Source organism: Liolophura sinensis, chromosome 13 (genome assembly GCF_032854445.1).
Source record: "Liolophura sinensis isolate JHLJ2023 chromosome 13, CUHK_Ljap_v2, whole genome shotgun sequence".
Lineage (NCBI taxonomy): Eukaryota > Metazoa > Mollusca > Polyplacophora > Chitonida > Chitonidae > Liolophura > Liolophura sinensis.
In genome coordinates this window covers 18,447,223-18,466,578 of record NC_088307.1, presented here as the reverse complement: position 1 = coordinate 18,466,578, position 19,356 = coordinate 18,447,223, and the positions used below count along the sequence as shown (strand labels likewise).

The window sequence follows — 19,356 nt, the reverse complement described above, 5'->3', positions numbered from 1 at the left end:
ACAATTGGAAAATAAACGCCCATGGCCCCATGGCTTAAGTAGAATTAGGTCAGAAACCTGCAATGATGTTAATTGATGATAATTTGGACATAAGTACTGTGCTAAACCCGGAGCATTAATTTTTTTTCTTCAAAACCGACATTCGTATACCAGCCGTCAACCAAAATGGACGCCCCGTTTCCCGTAAGAAGACCGATACTCAAAGCACAATAACTATCCAGACGAATTCTATAGCTTTTTATTGTGGATGTCAAGTTGGTTCGTTCACTCCTATTTGAATTGAGAAACAACGATTTTTGATTCGCCGTCTCGCTGAGATTTACCGTGTCAACTACTGCAACGAATCTGATTCGCGAACACTCTGCGATTTACGGTGTCAACTAGTACACAATTCTGATCCGCAGTCAGGTTGCGATTTACCGTGTCAACTAGTGCAACGACTCTGATGTGCGGTTACCCGGTGATTTACCGTGTCAACTAGTACAACAATTCTGGCGTGCGTTCACGCTGCGGTTTGCGGTGTGAACTAGTACAACGAATCTGATGTGAGGTCACGCTGCCATTTACCGTGTCATTTAGTATAACGATTCTTATGTGCGGTGAGGCTGCGATTTACCGTGTCAAGTGGTACAACAATTCTGATGTGCGGCCAAACTGCAATTTACTGTGTCAACTAGTACAACGATTTTGATTCACAGTCACGTATTGATTTACCGTGTAACTATTACAACGACTCTGATGTGCTGTCACGCTGCGATTTAACCTGTCAATTACTACAATGATTCAGATTCGCGGTCACACTGCAGTTTACCTTGTCAAATAGTACAACGATTCTGATTCGCGGTCACACTGCAGTTTACCGTGTCAATTACTACAACGATTCAGATTCGCGGTCACACTGCAGTTCACCGTGTCAATTACTACAACGATTCTGATTCGCGGTCAGACTGCAGTTTACCGTGTCAACTACTACAACGATTCTGATTCGCGGTCACACTGCAGTTTACCGTGTCAATTACTACAACGATTCTGATTCGCATCACACTGCAGTTTACCGTGTCAACTAGAACAACGAATCTAACTCGCCGTCACGCTGCGATTTACCATGTCAACTAGAGCGAGGATTCTAATGTGCGGTCTCTCTGCCATGTACTGTGTCAACTAGTACAGCGATTCTAATTTGTGGTCACACTACAATTTACCATGTCGACTAGTACAACGATTCTGATTCGTGATCAGGCAGTGATTTACCGTGTCAACCAGTACAACGATTCTGATTCGCGGTAACGATGTGATTTACCGTATCAACCAGTACAACGATTCTGATTCGCGGTCACGATGTGATTTACCGTGTCAACCAGTACAACGATTCTGATTCGCGGTCACGATGTGATTTACCGTGTCAACCAGTACAACGATTCTGATTCGCGGTCACGATGTGATTTACCGTGTCAACCAGTACAATGATTCTGATTCGCGGTCACGATGTGATTTACCGTTTCAACCAGTACAACGATTCTGATTCGCGGTCACGATGTGATTTACCGTGTCAACCAGTACAACGATTCTGATTCGCGGTCACGATGTGATTTACCGTGTCAACCAGTACAACGATTCTGATTCGCGGTCACGATGTGATTTACCGTGTCAACCAGTACAACGATTCTGATTCGCGGTCACGATGTGATTTACCGTGTCAACTAGTACAATGATAACAGGATAAGTCACGTTCACACTGTGCGATTTGTGGAATTCTACAACTCGCAAGAAATATTTTATTGATACTATCTCCATACCTGAAATATGACCAGTCAATACGACATATTATCGTAACCGACAGAAGCTGTGTTGCTTCAGATCTCGTTAGCGGAAAGTCAGAACAGGGGGCGGTTTCAATACCGCACCTATAGATAGACTGTGAGGGATTTATTCAAAGCCCAGGCTCATATAAAGAAGAAAAATCATTTAATTATTGATTAATGATTGGGGTTATCCAATCGATATGGCTGTGTTTCAGCCACATGCAACGTGGCGAAAAAAACAACAACAAAAAAAATTATATATATATATATATATATAAAAGCGATCATGAAGCCATGCAAGGTCAGACTCTATATTATTCTAAAAAAATCCGGGTCACACTCATAACCAAAATAGATCATATATATTATATATATTATTCTAATAATTCGACACTTTCATTCCAGGTTTACTCTCTGATCGTCAGAATTCGATTTAACATTCATTTAACGGGTATCCTATTTGTAAGCTTGGTCAGTATATGTAAAGCTTCTTCGTGACCAAGATGACAAAAGATTCTACCTAATAGGCCTATAGTCGGCAACGTGTGGGTCATATTGACAGTCATCGGTTCTATAAAAATCCGCATGTCAATGTATCAAAGATGTCGTGGCCTGTTCGAAATAATCCGCCCCCGTAACACGAATATCATTTGAAGCTCTGAAAATACCTAATATTTCCTCATCTTGTCACAAGAAACCCTCTGGGGATTTAGTACACCTTAATTATAGCTACATTTTTTTAAAAAATTATTTTAAGGTTACTTTTTTCTGACGTTCTCAGGTGATATGTATATATGTAACTTATTAGGGCCATGTGAAATTGGAGCTGTTCTTGTTTTTATAAACTTTGTGCAGGTTGAAGTGGTATTTGATTTCCTCTACAAAACCTTGGGGCTGTTCATGCCCTAAAAGAAAAGCCTTTTTTCCCTTTTTTTAGGAAAATAATATCCGGTGTATGCGATATTTATAGTTTATACCCATTTCCAAATATGGAAGTTTCTGGCGGCAGCATTTTGACGGCATATAAGATCTGATTAAGAACATAGATGTTAAAGGAAACAAATTTGTGCCCAAGATAACAGCATAGCTGACTTCATTATGTGGGTGAGTTGTCGATGAGGCTCATGTTAAATCAGAACAAAACAGTCTATATGTTGCATCAGTGGGATTCGAACTCTGACCCAGTACATACCTGATTATATCAGGTCACATGAAACTACTTATAAACTTATCATTTAGAAAGAAAACACAGCTGACCAACTCTCAAGGCACACCTAAACTTTCAATACGCTCCTGTAAGTCTTATCACAATATCATTTTTACCGTAAAATCTGGATAAAAAGGAGACCCCCATGTTGTAGGTGGTAATGGAGGTAACGTTGCAGGGCTCAAAGCTTTTGGAATATGCCCCAACTTGAGCGTTAACCTGGGCATCTGGTCCATGCACTATGCACGGTTCAATTCCACTTGATGTACGAGCCAGCCAGTTATAGCAGTGAGAAGAGAGGCAATGAGGACAATGGCAGCAATGAAGCTAATCATCATTACATCTTGGACCTGAGTCGCCATTGCATGATCTGCAATAAAGGAGCCTTCACCGGTTAGATGTTAGGAGTTACCATTTATCACATTGCTTCTCGCTTAAGTTTCTTTTTCTGCATTCTGTATATTTCAGTACCCCTGCTTTTTGGAAATGACTTACATACGAAAGTCAGATGTGAGGAGGTACTATTCATCACACTGCCGCCTGTGTATCCATGTAGACTGTAAGGTTTACTAATTTAATGAAAACTCGTAATATTATTAAGTCGAAAAGCATAGAGCAAGCGGTGAAATACGGCCTCTTGTCAATTTACGTCAGTTAGGGTTTTATTCTAAATGTTCATGTAAAAGTATAAATACATGTATTAGCAAATTACACGCCCCTAGCACAGTGGCTTAAGCAGAATTAGGTAAAAAAGTGCTATCTAAGATATACCTAAGTAATTTTCATTACTCCTCATTTTCACATCAGATACATGATATTTACCAGGTATACGGTAGATTCCCATGCTGAAGTTACCGTGAGAAAACCTCACGCTGGATGGTCCAAAGATTGCTGCGTACACTTCGCAGTCAACCTGGGGAGCTAAGGTAACGTTTCAACATGGTAGGCCAAAAGTTCATGTGCTGGATTTGGCCAATGTCTGTATTTTCACCCAATTGTTTCAAAAACGTCATCGTTTCTTGATTAAACGAGACTTGTCAACTCGTTATTATTTTTTTAACTGCAGGTGTAGAAAGAAATTGTGATTTTATGAAAAGCCTCATCTTGTTTATTGCTTATGGACGTTGTTGATCAAATGTCCGGCCTTCAGACGTGGAGATCGAGAAATAGCTTTATTCTGTAGAGTGATGGCAGCCATAGCTCGTCCGTTATTAGTGGATTTATCCTGGGCCAAGCTGGAATTTTTTTCCTTTCAGGGTGAAATGTTAGTTTACCCCGGGCTCTGCCAGGGGTAAACCCACGACCATCCGCAGGTTCCAGGCAGACCTTCCCACGTACAGCCGGAATGGGAGTCAATGAGCTGGACTTGAACCTACAGCGACCGCATTTGTGAGAGGCTCCTGGGTAATTACGTTGCGCCAGCGCTCTAATCAACTGAGCCACGGAGGCCCCTGGAACCCACTGACCCATATATATGGTAAATGTAACCAGCATGCATTCTGGTGGAAGGAAACCGGGCAGAGCCACCCGCAGATTGCTGGCAGGCCTTCCCACGCAGTACCGAACAGCATGAGCTGGACTTGAACTCATAGAGCAAGCGAACCACTAGGTCACGGAGACCACCCCATTCACCCAGATTGCAATGAAACAAAACAATGCACGTTCTGTTAGAACTAATATTGTATAACTGTGCATTTTTCAGGACATGGCTTTGTTAAGATTGCTGACCTTAGCACTAGTCCTCGGGCTAGGAACGGCCCATGCGACAGAGGTTGCGGACTTACCAACAGAAGCACAAACGACATTCCTGAAGTTTGCGGAGGAAAATGGCGTGAACTCAGTGTGTGAGTTTTTCATTGGTCAAGACCATTTGCACTAAACCGTTACTTGTATACTTTATATAGATATTTTCAGGAACATAATAAAGAGGGTTCTATAATTTCAGGAACCTATAATGCAGAGCCATCAACGAGAGTTCTAAATTGAATTATAAATAATCGGAGTAATGGAAAGAAATGGAATACAGGAACAATTACCTCAGTTCCATGGCCGACACTCCTACAAATCAAGTCACAAGAAGTATAGTTCTGAGATCTCTTGGATATGTTCCCAGCTCAGCTTCCACATTAACCGCTGTGAACCGCTCCATTCAATGAACTGGAACTGGGTCGTATTGCTTGCGGTACCTGCAAGATGTCAAAGCCGGTTTCTTGTGACGTTAAAGTCATTCTGAAGTCGTATCAGATCATTATGCGGAACGCTTCTACTCATACAGTATTCAAGCTTCGCAAACCACCATTTTCGAATCACGTGACTCCATGGCGCCGATGTGGAAATAATCTTCTTTTTTCAAAAAAAGTTACTAATAGTTCCTTCTGTTCATTTTTAACTGATAATGTTAAGACTTCTAAACAAGTTGTAAATCGCAATTTTAATGATTTTGCCGGACGATGCCGATTGCTGCCGACTCGAATTGAAAATGACGGTTAGCGAAGTTTGGCTTGCTGTGGATGTGCCAAAAACATTTATGTTAATTGTGACGTTATGTGCTTAGCGTATAACGTGGACAAGCTGAAGACAAAACACTCAGAAAGGCCAAGAGTACAGGTTAGTACAAGGTAAATTCAGAACTGTATCTCTGCATAAGCTAAGATGCAAAGAATAAAACAGATCACATATCTGCAACAAAGAATACAGCTAATACTTGTGGTACTGTATCTGAGACAAAACACGGAAAATAAACATTTAATTAGCTAAGCCCTCTTATTTCTTTTCATTCCAGCTGAGTTGACACCGCTTTACCGGAAAGACTTGGATTCGGCTTACGCCGCGTACTGGCAGATTGTCACCGACAAGGGAGATTATCTTGTCATATCTTCCGGTCCAAGTACAGGTAGGTGGCCCTGATCTGTATTTATATATTTATTTACCTACATATTCATTTATTTATTTATTTATTTATTTATTTGTGTTGAAACTTCTACTTAAAAATATTTCACGTATACGACGGATATCGAATTTATATGTCAACAGATTTAAGTACTGGTTTTATAACGTGATGGTGAAGACAAGAATAGCTAACTTAATCGACGCTTGTGCTGTCTTATGTGGGGATAAAACCCAGTCTGCCACAGTCACGGTAGGGTTCCTGCCACATGTGAAGGTATACAAAAATTGATTTGGATATGACTTAAGTTCACATGGTAACAGATATCTGACTGATTTTCATTCCTGTTTCGCGCTGTACAACATCGCCAGGTATTATTTCACTTATTCGACGTTGTAAAGGTTCTAGATTATAATATTAGTCTATAGGCGTGGAAATAGGCATCCGTGTACCAATCGTCGGCCTCGAAATAGGCATCCGTGTACCAATCGTCGGCCTCGAAAAAGGCATCCGTGTACCAATCCTCAACCATTATAGGCGGTCACTGCGTGACAAGATGATGCAGTTTCCAAAACAACATTCAGTACAAACAAGCCAGAGAGCTATAAAGAAATACAGTATATAAAGTAGGGAAATAGGACAGATGATTCAAACAGAAACCGTCAACAGTTTTCAATGGTATGAGAGGGGCGCAAGGAGTGTCAAAGGTGAATCAAATAAATCAGTACCGGTATTCAAAAGGCGCCCCATGCTAGTTCATTAGTTGCTGTTAATCAGAAGATGTATATCTCCGATGTGCTTTGAGTGCAAGTGTTCATGTATCCAACATGACGTTGAGTACAGAGCCCCTAATTAGACACAGCTATGAAACACAGTGCCAGTGATTCTCTTCTATTTTAATTTTATTTAAATGAAAAATGTTGTGCATTTTTCTTTTATCGGCGCTGAATTGAAAGACAAATGAAACTTACAAACTGCAGTTCAATATATACAGTAGAAGAAAATATGGAGCATATCTGAATGTCACTAACATACCAGCATAATTTCTCTGCCGGTTATTCCACCTGACGTATGCTCTATTGGTACCTATATATTACTTTTTTTCTTGACCTGCGTTTGTCGGGTCCTTGCCATACTTGCTTGTGTAACGGAATTGGAGAGATTTCATCTGTTACCTGATCAGATCTCAAGGACTTTATACCATAAAGCAATTAAGACAGCTGAGACCTATTGACCACACGATGCGAGGCAATTTGCTACTGGCATTCCCTTAATTCTAATAACGTCAATCATCTATTAAAGCCCACATAAACATATCACATCCAGACCCGATGGTACCATATATATGCTTTTGTGCAGTGTATTACATATCATGCACTGCATATAAACAGGTCAGTGGAATTCACACCAAATCAGACAAGAAAGAGGTTAAGTGAAAAGTGGAAATACGGCCTTGGAGGACATTGGACTATAGCTATAACCCATCAATGATATTTTCCAGGAATACTGTGTGGGGAGATGTCCTGTATATGCTAAACCCTACATGGTCTAACCTTGCTCCAACCTGCTTATCATAAGATTACAGCAAGGGCAAGAGGCTTATTATCCTATCACCATAAGGGCAACACTGGTATATAACCCGATTATCATAAGGACATCGTGGGCCTATCTTTCCATCAGCTTAAGGGGAGTATAGGCATATAATCAGATAATTAATAAGAGTATCACGGTCATGCTGTAGCGATGAGGGCACCGTTAGCGTGTCAATCGGTCATCATTAGGGCACCATCGGGCTATTATCTGCCCACATTAAGGCATCATGCATCATAAGGGCAACATGGGCATATCAGCCTGTCACATTAGGGTACCATTGATCATTATGGGATCGTCATATCACAGTAAGGACATCATAGGCCTCTGATGCTATCATCATAAAAGGCATCATGGGCCAATCACCTGACCATGGTAAAGGCATCATGAGTCTATCATCGAATTAACGTAAAGGCATCATGGGTCTATCATCCAATCATCATAAGAGCACCAATGGCCTATCATCTGGTCACCATAAGGGCATTTTGGAACCATCTGGTCACCCTAAGGGTATCTTGGAACCATCATATGATCAACATAAGAGCATCTAGGATCCATCATCTTGTCTCCGTACGGGCATCTAGGACCCATCATCTTGTCTCCATACGGGCATCTAGGACCCATCATCTTGTCTCCATACGGGCATCTAGGACCCATCATCTTGTCTCCATGCGGGCATCTAGGACCCATCATCTTGTCTCCATACGGGCATCTTGGACCCATCATCTTGTCTCCATACGGGCATCTTGGATCCATTATCCGGTCACCCCAAGGGCATCTTGGAACCATCATATGATCAACACAAGGGCATCTAGGGCCCATCATCTTGTCTCCATACGGGCATCTAGGACCCATCATCTGGTCACCATTAGAGTGAGTGAGTGAGTGCTTGGGGTTAAACGTCGTGCTCATCAATTTTTCAGTCACATGACGACGAAGGAATCCATAGGGTGTATGTAATGTGCCTCCTTGTTGCAGGACAGATTTCCACCGCTCTTTTATCTAGTGCTGCTTCAGTGAGACGACTTACCGAAGTTAAGTAAGCCGTCCCGCCAGAGCCAATATATTGATACGGGTCGACTAGTCGTTGCACTATCCCCTTCATGCTGAACGCAAAGCGAGGAGGGGCCACCATTAGAGCATCTTCGACTCATCATCTGATCACCATTAGAGCATCCTCGACTCATCATCTGGTCACCATTAGAGCATCCTCGACTCATCATCTGGTCACCATTAGAGCATCCTCGACTCATCATCTGATCACCATTAGAGCATCCTCGACTCATCATCTGGTCACCAAAGGTGATCATTAATTACGAACAGTATATGATACTGACGAATTGCCATAGCATCATGGACACGTTTGACCGCGTTACATGAGTGAAGAAACCGGACAGAACTAGAAGGACACCATTGCACATTACTACATATCGGAGCCTTGATTCGAACTCGTCAACTGAAGGATGAAGGTTTATAACGGTTTATAACATGGTGTTGGAAAGTGCACCAAGACTTAAGAATGACATTAGCATTATTCTGTCTACTAAAACTTTTACAATTAATATAACTGCATTTGTTTACTTGATACCGCTTAAGCAATGGTTCTACGGGGTGTGTAAATTGCTACCATTTATGCATTTACATGAACAGTCAGAATGAAATCCAGATTGAGGTAAATGGACAATAGGGCGTATTTCTACGGTTACGAGTGCAAGCTACCATATTGTCCTTGCTGCTCTGGTTTTACTCTCTATGCTGTGCATGTTTAGTTATATTGCCCTGACTTCAGTTCCAGACAACAACCGTGTTCAAAACTGTATTTCTCCGGCCGTACGTGAGAAGGTCTGCCAGCAACCTGCGGATGGTGGTGGGTTTTCCCCGGGCTCTGCCCGGTTTCCACCCACTATAATACTGGCCGCCGTCGTATAAGTGAAATATTCGGCATAAAACACAAATCAAATAAATAAATAAAAAAAAAAAATAAAAAAAAAAAAAAATAATTAAATCAAAACTGTATTACCTTCTTAAACTGTTAAAACCGTACGTTAGCTGCAGTAAAATATGATTGCCAACATTTTAAAACATTAAACCAATTGTTTAAGGGCTAGAACATAATAGTAGTTTTAAACGTTTGCTGATTTACGTCAGTTTAAAAAATGTTGAACAGTTTTGAAAGCGTTATCCTTACCCCATAAGCACATGCTTTTCCTCCTCCACACTGCCAGAATTTTGAATTTAACATTTTTATAGTTATACATGTATTTAACATACAAGTGATGAATAAGCCTGGCATTAACAGTAGTCCAGACTGAATTGATATTTACTTTTTACTGGTATGAAGCTGAGATGAGGGCTTCAGACTGGCTTATCAGTAATTAAACTAACTTTTGAACAACCAGTTTGTCCCATATGCATTAAGACGAAAGTGAAATATATATGTTAAGTCTATGCTACCGTTTTGAACACCCGGCTCCTTGGCACTTTGCACAGTTGTGTATAGGTCAAGGCTAGTTCGCCCAGGCTGAGGTCGATATCCGGTACGTTATATCTGGTACAACGTAAAAAGCTCATGTATTTACACGTAATATCGGTCTATTGCTCTGGTGAAGATGAACAATCCTTCCCTTGACTAGATGTTAACTGGATGTCAATCGCTGGTGTCTCGTTTGTACAGTTTTGCGAGTGCAAACAGTGAAGATTCGACATATCCTGGAATCAATACCAATAAATTTGCTCTATAACAAATTGCCCTGTGATCAGCTAGAAACAATTGAAGTAAACCGCTACAACTGTAAAACAAAAGTCATGTATGCAAGAGTCGTCAAATCGGTCCCTTTTAGCATCCATCCTATTCAGTCAATGAAGCCGTCATTTTTAGCAGTAATCATTTTAAGTCAATCAAGCGGTCAGATTTAACAGTAATCATTTTGAGTCAATCAAGCGGTCAGTTTTAGCAGGAATCATTTTGAGTCAATCAAGCGGTCAGTTTTAGCAGGAATCATTTTGAGTCAATCAAGCGGTCAGTTTTAGCAGGAATCATTTTGGGTCAATCAAGCGGTCAGTTTTAGCAGTAACCATTTTGAGTCAACCAAGCTGTAAGTTTTAGCATCAGTCATTTTCAGTCAATGAGTTAGCCAGTCAATCAGTCAGCCAATCAATTAATGGACTTTGTCAAAAATCTGTAAGTTATTTGGTGAGTGGTGTTTGGACAAAAGTGATCTTGGAGCAATCATCAATGGAGTACATGAATGGACCAACTATGGCACATTTGTCAAAGCATTGACCAATCAGCGCTGTGTCTCTCTCGTGTCAGTCTGTGTTCAGCTTTAAGACGTACGTGGAACAGTATTTTTCTTGTACTATAAACGTACCCTCTTGTTCCTGTAATATACACGTACCCCTACTGTTACTGTAATATACACATACCCTCTTGTTCCTGCAATATGCACGTACCCCTAACGTTAGTGTAATATATACGTACTCCTAATGTTCCTGTAATATACACGTAGCTATAATGTTCCTGTAATATACACGTACCCCTACTGTTAGTGTAATATACACGTACTCCTTCAGTTCCTGTAATATAAACGTTGCCCTACTAGTCCTGTAATATGCACGTAGACCAACTGTTCCTGTAATATACACGTACCCCTACTGTTCCTGTAATATACACGTACCCCTAGTGTTCCTGTAACATATACTTAGCCCTACCGTCCCTGTAATAAACACGTACCCGTACTGTCCCTGTAATATACACGTACCCCTACTGTTCCTGTAATATTGTCTTTCGTTAGTAACACGTAACACCACAAGCCTACCACGTTTTTTTCAATAATTAAGACGTCACCCGAGACAATGAATTCCTGCGGTCGAAACCGGGCTCATGCAGTCCGATATTGTGAATTAGAAAAGTGTTCTTAATTTATTTTCTGTGCGAGAATATGGGCTTTTAACATATTCATGTGCAGAGCTTGTGTTGTTACGTGTTACTGACAAAAGGTAATTTGGTAGGGAATAAGACCGATTTTACAGATAGCTGAATATAGCCGACTGGTTAAAAGAAACAAAACTGTGGTCTATGTGATCGCATGATGGCATCTTTTAGTGACTTGGCATTGTGACAAATTAGACTTTTAACGTGGTAGAGCGTTTTTTTTTTCTTCCACTCCAGCTGGATCCGATTATGTCAGCCCTAATTCGATCACGAGCAGGTTATTAACTTAAATTAAGTACTTCCGGAATCTTCTCTTGTACTGATCTCACGTTTCCATCATGCTACGTGATTTTATACACGTCCTGGGATGTCATGTAGGGTCTCTCTCCATCCACAACCTGTTGTAAATGCAACATTTTACTACATTTTCCATAACTTCAATTATTTCAACTTTAAATTTTTTTAATATTTTTTATCACATCGAAATACGTAAGTGAAATGGTTGTGTGTGTTCATGTTTATAGGCGACTACAGAATTGTCATGGAGGGTAAGATTCCATCGCCAACCGCCATTCTTGATGCTCGGGCTGAAAGCCTGGGAAACGCATGCGCAAAGTATTACATGCTATCGCCCGGTGGCATTCTGATGTGCGAAGACGAGACTGGGAGGATATCCGCAACGTCACATGACCCTTTCATCCAATCAACAACAGCGGTAAGTCTTGCTTGAAGTTACGATGCACGTTTTTACCAGCATTCATGGACGTTTAATTTAATTTAATGCTTTATTTATTTATAGAGGATTGCCCACGGCCAGTGGCCACAAGGGGTTTTCCTCAACAAGTTTATTTACATTTATTTACAACATTTGAAAAATGATATTTTGAAAATAATATCTGCTTACAATCTTACAAATATCTTACAATTATATAGTAATAAAATAGAATAAAGTGAAATAAGCGCAAGAATTCAGCCTTACAGATTTTCACAATAAAAAATTTGACCGTTTACAGATTAAATGGTTAAACCTTTGTTTGGAATAAATAAATAGTATTGTCTACATAAGTAAATGTACCTGTACATACATGCATACTAGCATATTAAGTAAAATATAACATCATTTGCGAACATCATTTGTATTAATGGCTGAATCTGTTGGTGACCAGGAGGTAATTGTGGATGGTTTGAAATAATTTAATGTTATCTAAGATTACCAAATCTTTAGATCAGAAAAGTAATACTTTATGTAGGTATTTGGAAATCAGTGAATCAGCCAAAAGTAAAGATTGGTGAACTCCTGGACACATGATTTTTGCTATGTCTACAAGCATATGCTTCCCAGGAGCGGCAAAGTGTGGGCACGCTATTAGAAAATGATAGGCTGTTTCGTTAGGACATGGACAATAGTTACACGACCGATCTGGGATAATATTATACTTAAACAGATCAGCGTGAAGAGCGGTCAGTCCCATCCTTATTCCACAATGCTAAATAGACATATCGTTTTTAAAAGAATTGTAAAGAATATTCAATTTTTCGGATTTTGAGGTTGGAAAATGTTGTAGGCTGAACTTTATGCTGCTTCAAACAAGGCTATACTCTTGTTATAAAACAGAATTTCAGATTCTTTGGTGCTAGGTTTAAATTCTCAATATAAGCGCACTGGCCGAGAATCTTGTGTATCGTTGCTGTTGCAGTAGAATTAAATGCGCCAGCAAATTCACAATGGCTACGATATCCTGCAAACAGTTTGTCTTTCACCCTGCCCCCTCGTTAAAACGTGTATACAAAAGAATATAAATGTATGTATACGGAATTACAATTATTTGATTGGGGTATTGCGCCACACAACAGTATTTCACTTATACGACAGCGGCCATGCAGCATTATGGTGGGAGGAAACCGTGCGGAGCCCAGGGGAAACCCGCGACCATCCGCAGACTGCTGGAACAATCGGAGAGGAAACCAGTATATGACCTGAACTTAAACTCACAGTGATGGCATTGGTGGGATTCTCCTGGGTCACTGTGCTGCGCTTGCACGCTAGACACTAGACGACGGAGGCCCCCCGGTTAAGCAGAATTAAACATAATTATAACACTCTGACCCTTTGTTCTGTGGACTCCTGCACCAACTGACCCCTAGCCGAGATCGTGACTACCACTGTTTGCCCCTATGGGTAATAATCGATTATCTGGTTGGGGATTAAATGTCTCTGTGACCAAGAATCTGTCATGAGAGCTGGGCAGATGGGAAAATCGCCTGTACAGATTCCCTGCTCTCTCCACCTCATGACCTATAAAGCTTCACCAAGTGACTGATCAGTTGCTACCTGACCTGGATCCATTGTCTCTTTCCACGATACGTCAGGTTATTTCTTGTCCAACCAGCTAACGGGAAAGCGTTGTTAAAAGCTTTTGAATTGATCGGATTGATTGATGGTTATAACTGATGCATTCAAGAAAAATCCAGCAATATGATTAAGATATTTATCATTGAATTGCTTGGACTCACGATTCTTTGGTTCAGTCCAAGTCTTTGACCGCTTAACCTGAGCCTAAGGCCAGTATATTCACCGTGTTCAATTAGATTACCACTTTGGATACCTGAACACTTGTAATCAAAGCGAAGCGACGATACATATTTTGTTATGGACAACTGATATTCTAGCATGGTACACGATTTGAACACTGATTTCACTGAGTCACCTAAAACATGCCTTGCGTCTTTCCAACATCACTGAAAACTGTTAGCTGCTTCTCTTTGCATGATTCCGCCCTATTTTCATACTTTATATACTTTCTTACTTCTTTCGGGGTTTGTGTTATACGTCGTCTTAAGAATTGACCTTGCAAATATTGACCTGGAACGTCCTTAGTGGTTGACGGCTGGTGTACGAATGTGTGTTTCGACGCACAGGCTAGATTAGCGAATCCCCAAGATTTCTCCGCCTCCGCTGTCCTCGGAGCCTTGATGGCAGTAAGCGATCCGGTAGTCTTACATAAAGTTCGAGCATTGAATCGAGCTTGCTCTACCGGTGTCTCTGTCCCATGTGGATAAATTAACCAGTAGCTTGCTGTTGGTGTAAGCCAGGGCATGCAAATTTCCGACATTCTATAAACTGACCGTAGTTGTATAAATATAAAAATTCCTAATCACCTTGAATATCAATCAAATAAATAAATAAATTATTTTTCAGGACAAGAGTATTGAAGGGCTACACAGGTTCCTCGAGATCAAGTATCATGTTCTAAAAACACACTGGAACCACGTCAAAGACGCCGTTAGCCAAATCGGTATCTGGAATACGTCGACTGTGTACTCGTCCCAATACCAGCACCTTTTCAACAGCGATCGCCCTATCAGAAAGTCTAACGAAACAGAGGAAGGGATTTTGATCGGAGAAACGGTTCGCTTGCCTATTGTATTCGGGTCGAAAGTCAAGGTCATATACGCATCTCATTCAGTTAACGATGATCGCCATGAAGGACAGAAAATACTTTGTGACATTTTGAAACTTTGTTCCCTAAATGACCTCTACGTCGTTGACGGATCAAAAGTGGTTTCCGGTGCACATGGGCTGTCGTACCTCACGATCTACCCGCGCTGGCCCGGTTATTCACTGGCTGGAAAAGAGCTGAGCTTCCAAGTGGAGACGCTTCTTCCCGATGGCAGAATATACGTGCGGAGATTTGGGTTGGATCTACACAAAAGAGACAGAAGACTGACCACTCCTGCCACCATGGCGATAGCTGATGAGTCTTATTTTCCTGAGTATGACCAACACATGCTGTCTGACAGGCACTGCTATGTGGGATGCGGGCCGGTCTCCTGGGCCATGATCTTCGGGTACTTCGACCGCCGGTCTCACGGGAATCCGCAGAAATATGGTACCCAACCCCAGGCCCTCTGGCGATGTGGTCCCACCGGAAACGAGGGTAACAACAGCTGCGTAGCGCCATCAAGGAACACAGCTACCTTGAAACACTACACGGAACATCTCAACGGCATCATGGGAACTTTCTGCATCGGAGACCAAGGTGCGACGCCGCAGTGGAAAATGGACGATGTTGTCGATTACTTCAAAGACAGGCTCAGCGGTGCCAACCCGACCATAGAAGCTCATCACGACTGGTTACTAAGCGACGTGGGCGTGTATGAAGACAAGTTCCGTGATAACATGATCCAGTTTATCCAGTCCGGCTGGCCCACCGTCGTCGGTATACGCGTTGATGGCGTTTTCTCCCAGCACTACCCAGTCGCCAGTCGTTATCGCCACCATGTCACCCGGTCCCGCACGTGCATCTCCGAAGCGACACCGAGCGGGACTGGAAGTTGTGCCAAATGGCGCTCAGCCACCGAGTACGATATGTACCTTCATATGGGCTGGGGAGGGTCTCAGAACGGCTGGAGAAAGGCTGGAATGTTCTTCGCTGCAGCTGCGAAATACGACCTCCCAACCGCTGCTTAAAGTTATGAAAATGTACAGTACAACCGCTACTTAAAGTTATGAAAACGCACCGTACAACTGTTGATTAAAGTTTTCAAAATGCAAACGCACAACTGTTGATTACAGTTTTCAAAATGCAAACGTACAACTGTTGATTAAAGTTTTCAAAATGCGAACGTACAACTGCTGATTACAGTTTTCAAAATGCAAACGTACAACTGTTGATTAAAGTTTTCAAAATGCAAACGTACAACTGTTGATTAAAGTTTTCAAAATGGAAACGTACAACCGTTGATTAAAGTTATCAAAATGTACCGTACAACCGCTGCTTAAAGTTATCAAAATGCACCGTACAACCGCTACTTAAAGTTATGAAAATGTGCCGTACAACTGTTGAATAAAGTTTTCAAAATGCAAACGTACAACTGTTGATTAAAGTTATCAAAATGTACCGTACAACCGCTGCTTAAAGTTATCAAAATGCACCGTACAGCTGCTGCTTAGAGTTATAAAAATGTTCCGTACAACCGCTACCTATGTCAGATGAATTAGAACATTAAACAAAGTACAGGAAAACAGAATTCGACTTGTTTTTTTTTTTTTAAGCCAATAAATGCAATTGAAACATTAGAAGCTGAGGTGTTCTTTCCCGACCAGGGACATGATCAGACCATGGATTTGCCACTTGAGACACACACACAGAGTGCTAAAGGTCAGAATTCGAAATACACGAATGCATTCTCGGAGTGGATCTTTGGATCTGACGTCATTGATATCCACAGAGTCTGATGTTTAAGACCTTTGTTTACTCGGTTTGCAAAGAAAATACAGATCGAACTATTTTTAGAATAGTGTTTAATAGCTTTTCTTCTGGCATACACTTCTGTTTAGGGTTTTATTTTCCTTTAAAGTTATCAATATGTGCAGATCATATATGGCATTAAGAATTCACTGATTAAATTAACGCTTTCATAAGGTCGCATGTATTTTCTTCTGATTTTATTTATACTCGAGTTTTAATTTTTATTAGATAGGGATGCATTAGGGGTCTCATATAACGGCACTGGGAGTTCAATCTCGCATAATACCACTTTGTCTCTTAACGATTACTGCACAAGACGACTCTGAAAGAAGACGATTCTGTTGGAGTTCGTACATGTTTTAAAAGAGATATATGGTCCATTTTTCACTTTCCCAAACTTTCCCAAACAGTCTCGAGATAATGGTGACATCTCTGCCCTATTGCAATTCTTTAGTGAACAATTCAACGGTTAAAATGAAAGTTCGCCTCCTTGAATAAGAAAGAGAAGAAGAAATAAAATTTGGCGTCATGAAAAAAGAGAAAAAAGAATTGTATCTGCAATTACCTTCTATTATTTAAGCGTTTCCAATTAATTAATGGCTAAATTAGAATTATTCGATTTCCAAGTTGATCTTTACGAACCATGTCGATAATTTGGATGCCAAGGATGTTTTATAACCCTCTCTGATTTTTTTTTTTTTTTTTGGAGGAGGAAATTTGCACGTGTACCTATCATAAAATTTAGTACCAGGAATTTTGCGGGGAAAATATTGTGGACTCATTTGACACCAAAATTGGTTTGTAAAGACCACCATATATAGGTTAAAGATTTGAATGCATTTAATACACTGAAGGAATTCTAGACGAGAACTGTGAAGGTAGTTTCAGGAATAGTTTCCGGTAGCATTTCTACTGACACTTTAATGTCTATTTTCTTTCATTTTAATGGATGAAAGTAAAAATCGATGGGAGCAAGTAATCAACTCACTGACCTTCCGCGTCCTCCTGTAACCAGGAAGGCCGAGTCTCTGTTGACGCGCAAGGACGAATCCCCTGCTCAAATTCATGAAAAAATCACCGTCTATCTTAATTGAGGAAACGGGCCAGGTTGATTACAAATTAAATTTCCATAGAAACGTGTTTTTTTTTCTTCTCTATCGCCATGTCGAGAGCAGCTCATTGGTAGAACTTGTGGCAATTACGCTTACACAGCCAGTTGTAGCACATTCTTGGCGTGGCAAGTTTATTTCACATTCCCTAATATTCATGCTACATGCACTAAGCCATTCCTTAATCCGCCAACATCGTCAACTTATCGAGCCTGTGTTTCAAACAGACGACATTTTTATTGAAGGGGGGTAACTCTAAATATGAAGTGACATAGCTAAGCGTCGGGTTTCTATGAACACAAAATGGCTGTCGGCATACACCAAGCCAATTTGTGATGTAGTCCATTCCTGAGAATGTAAAATGAAGCTGTGGTATCTCATCTTGGACACACACCTCTATCATTTACCGCCTCGACGGAAGCTTCTCCCTGCCGGGAAAGTCCAGGGTGAATTTCAATTGAAAATTAGTCCGCTGCCCTGGTAATTTAACCCGGACCGCTTAAAGTAAAAGCTAAAAAATCCTGTCGTTTATCGATTCCTCTTAAAAGATAGGCTCAAGTCCTTAGTCGTGGAAGGCAATGCTTTAGCTGCAGTCGTAAATCAAGGCAAGGTGAGTCTTAGATGGACATTCCACCCGAGAACTGTACATGTTGTTCGGAGTCAGCAACAAGTTTCCTCCACCGGTGTAGGCCTATAATATATGGTTTTATCAAGTATTAATGCAAATGGGGAAATTGGCAAGACCTTTTTTGGAGCTAGATCTGAGCTTTAGGCTTACATTTTTTTCACATTAATCTCAGCAATACATGTCGTTTTTTATCTGTCGACGAAAAGTGGTCAGTTGTTGCAACATGTATTAGAAGTTCTTGAAAATACCAGTATTAAAAAATAAAAAGTGAGTTAAGAGTTTTAGTGAAATTGTAGTAGAATTTCGAAAGTGCATTACGTAAAACCGCGGTTCATGTCAAAAGTCAGACCTTAGGGGACAAGACCAAGGAATTTCGACTTGGTTTCATTTGTTTCTAGATGCTTTTTCAGGAACATAACACCATCGCCCATTTAAATCAGGCTTTAAGATAAGCGATTAATTAATAAACCCTAAAACGGAAGTGACGTATGTGGTGCATGTAGGTAGTATAACAACAGTGTGAAATGTTTGAATATCAGGTAAAAAGTAATACAAAAAGTCTTTTACTCTGAGAAACGAAAGACGAATATGACTATTTCGGCACCTTATTTTGTCTTCATCAGAATTGAAATGTATGGTGACATAGCATATCTACATACAGGCTTGGATACATATAACCCTAAAATGTAGATGTGATATACATATATTAAAAGAATAATCTCAGTCTTGAAGACCCTCCAACTGCCCCTCCCCCACCCCACCGCCACCCCCCACCCTCCACCCCCCGCCACACACACACACGCACATACAAAACATGGCAGTGGGTATGGAAGATTTCAGTCTGATTCAACTTCTGATGCACATATAAGAAGCATGCAAAGAGAGTAAAGTCGTTTAAGGTCAAACTCCTGATGGTGAGGTAGTGTGGTGGACAGATTATCTGCCTA

General features: G+C 40.8%; 1 protein-coding gene across 1 annotated transcript; it reads left to right on the top strand.

Moving 5' to 3' along the window:
* Positions 1-3,169: 3,169 nt before the first annotated feature.
* LOC135480945 (uncharacterized) lies at positions 3,170-16,407 on the top strand. Its single transcript, XM_064760877.1, has 5 exons — positions 3,170-3,175; positions 4,712-4,853; positions 5,792-5,902; positions 11,945-12,135; positions 14,620-16,407. The coding sequence occupies exons 1-5, from the start codon at positions 3,170-3,172 to the stop codon at positions 15,889-15,891; spliced, it is 1,722 nt and encodes a 573-aa protein (XP_064616947.1). The 3' UTR covers positions 15,892-16,407.
* The last annotated feature ends 2,949 nt before the right edge of the window (positions 16,408-19,356 follow it).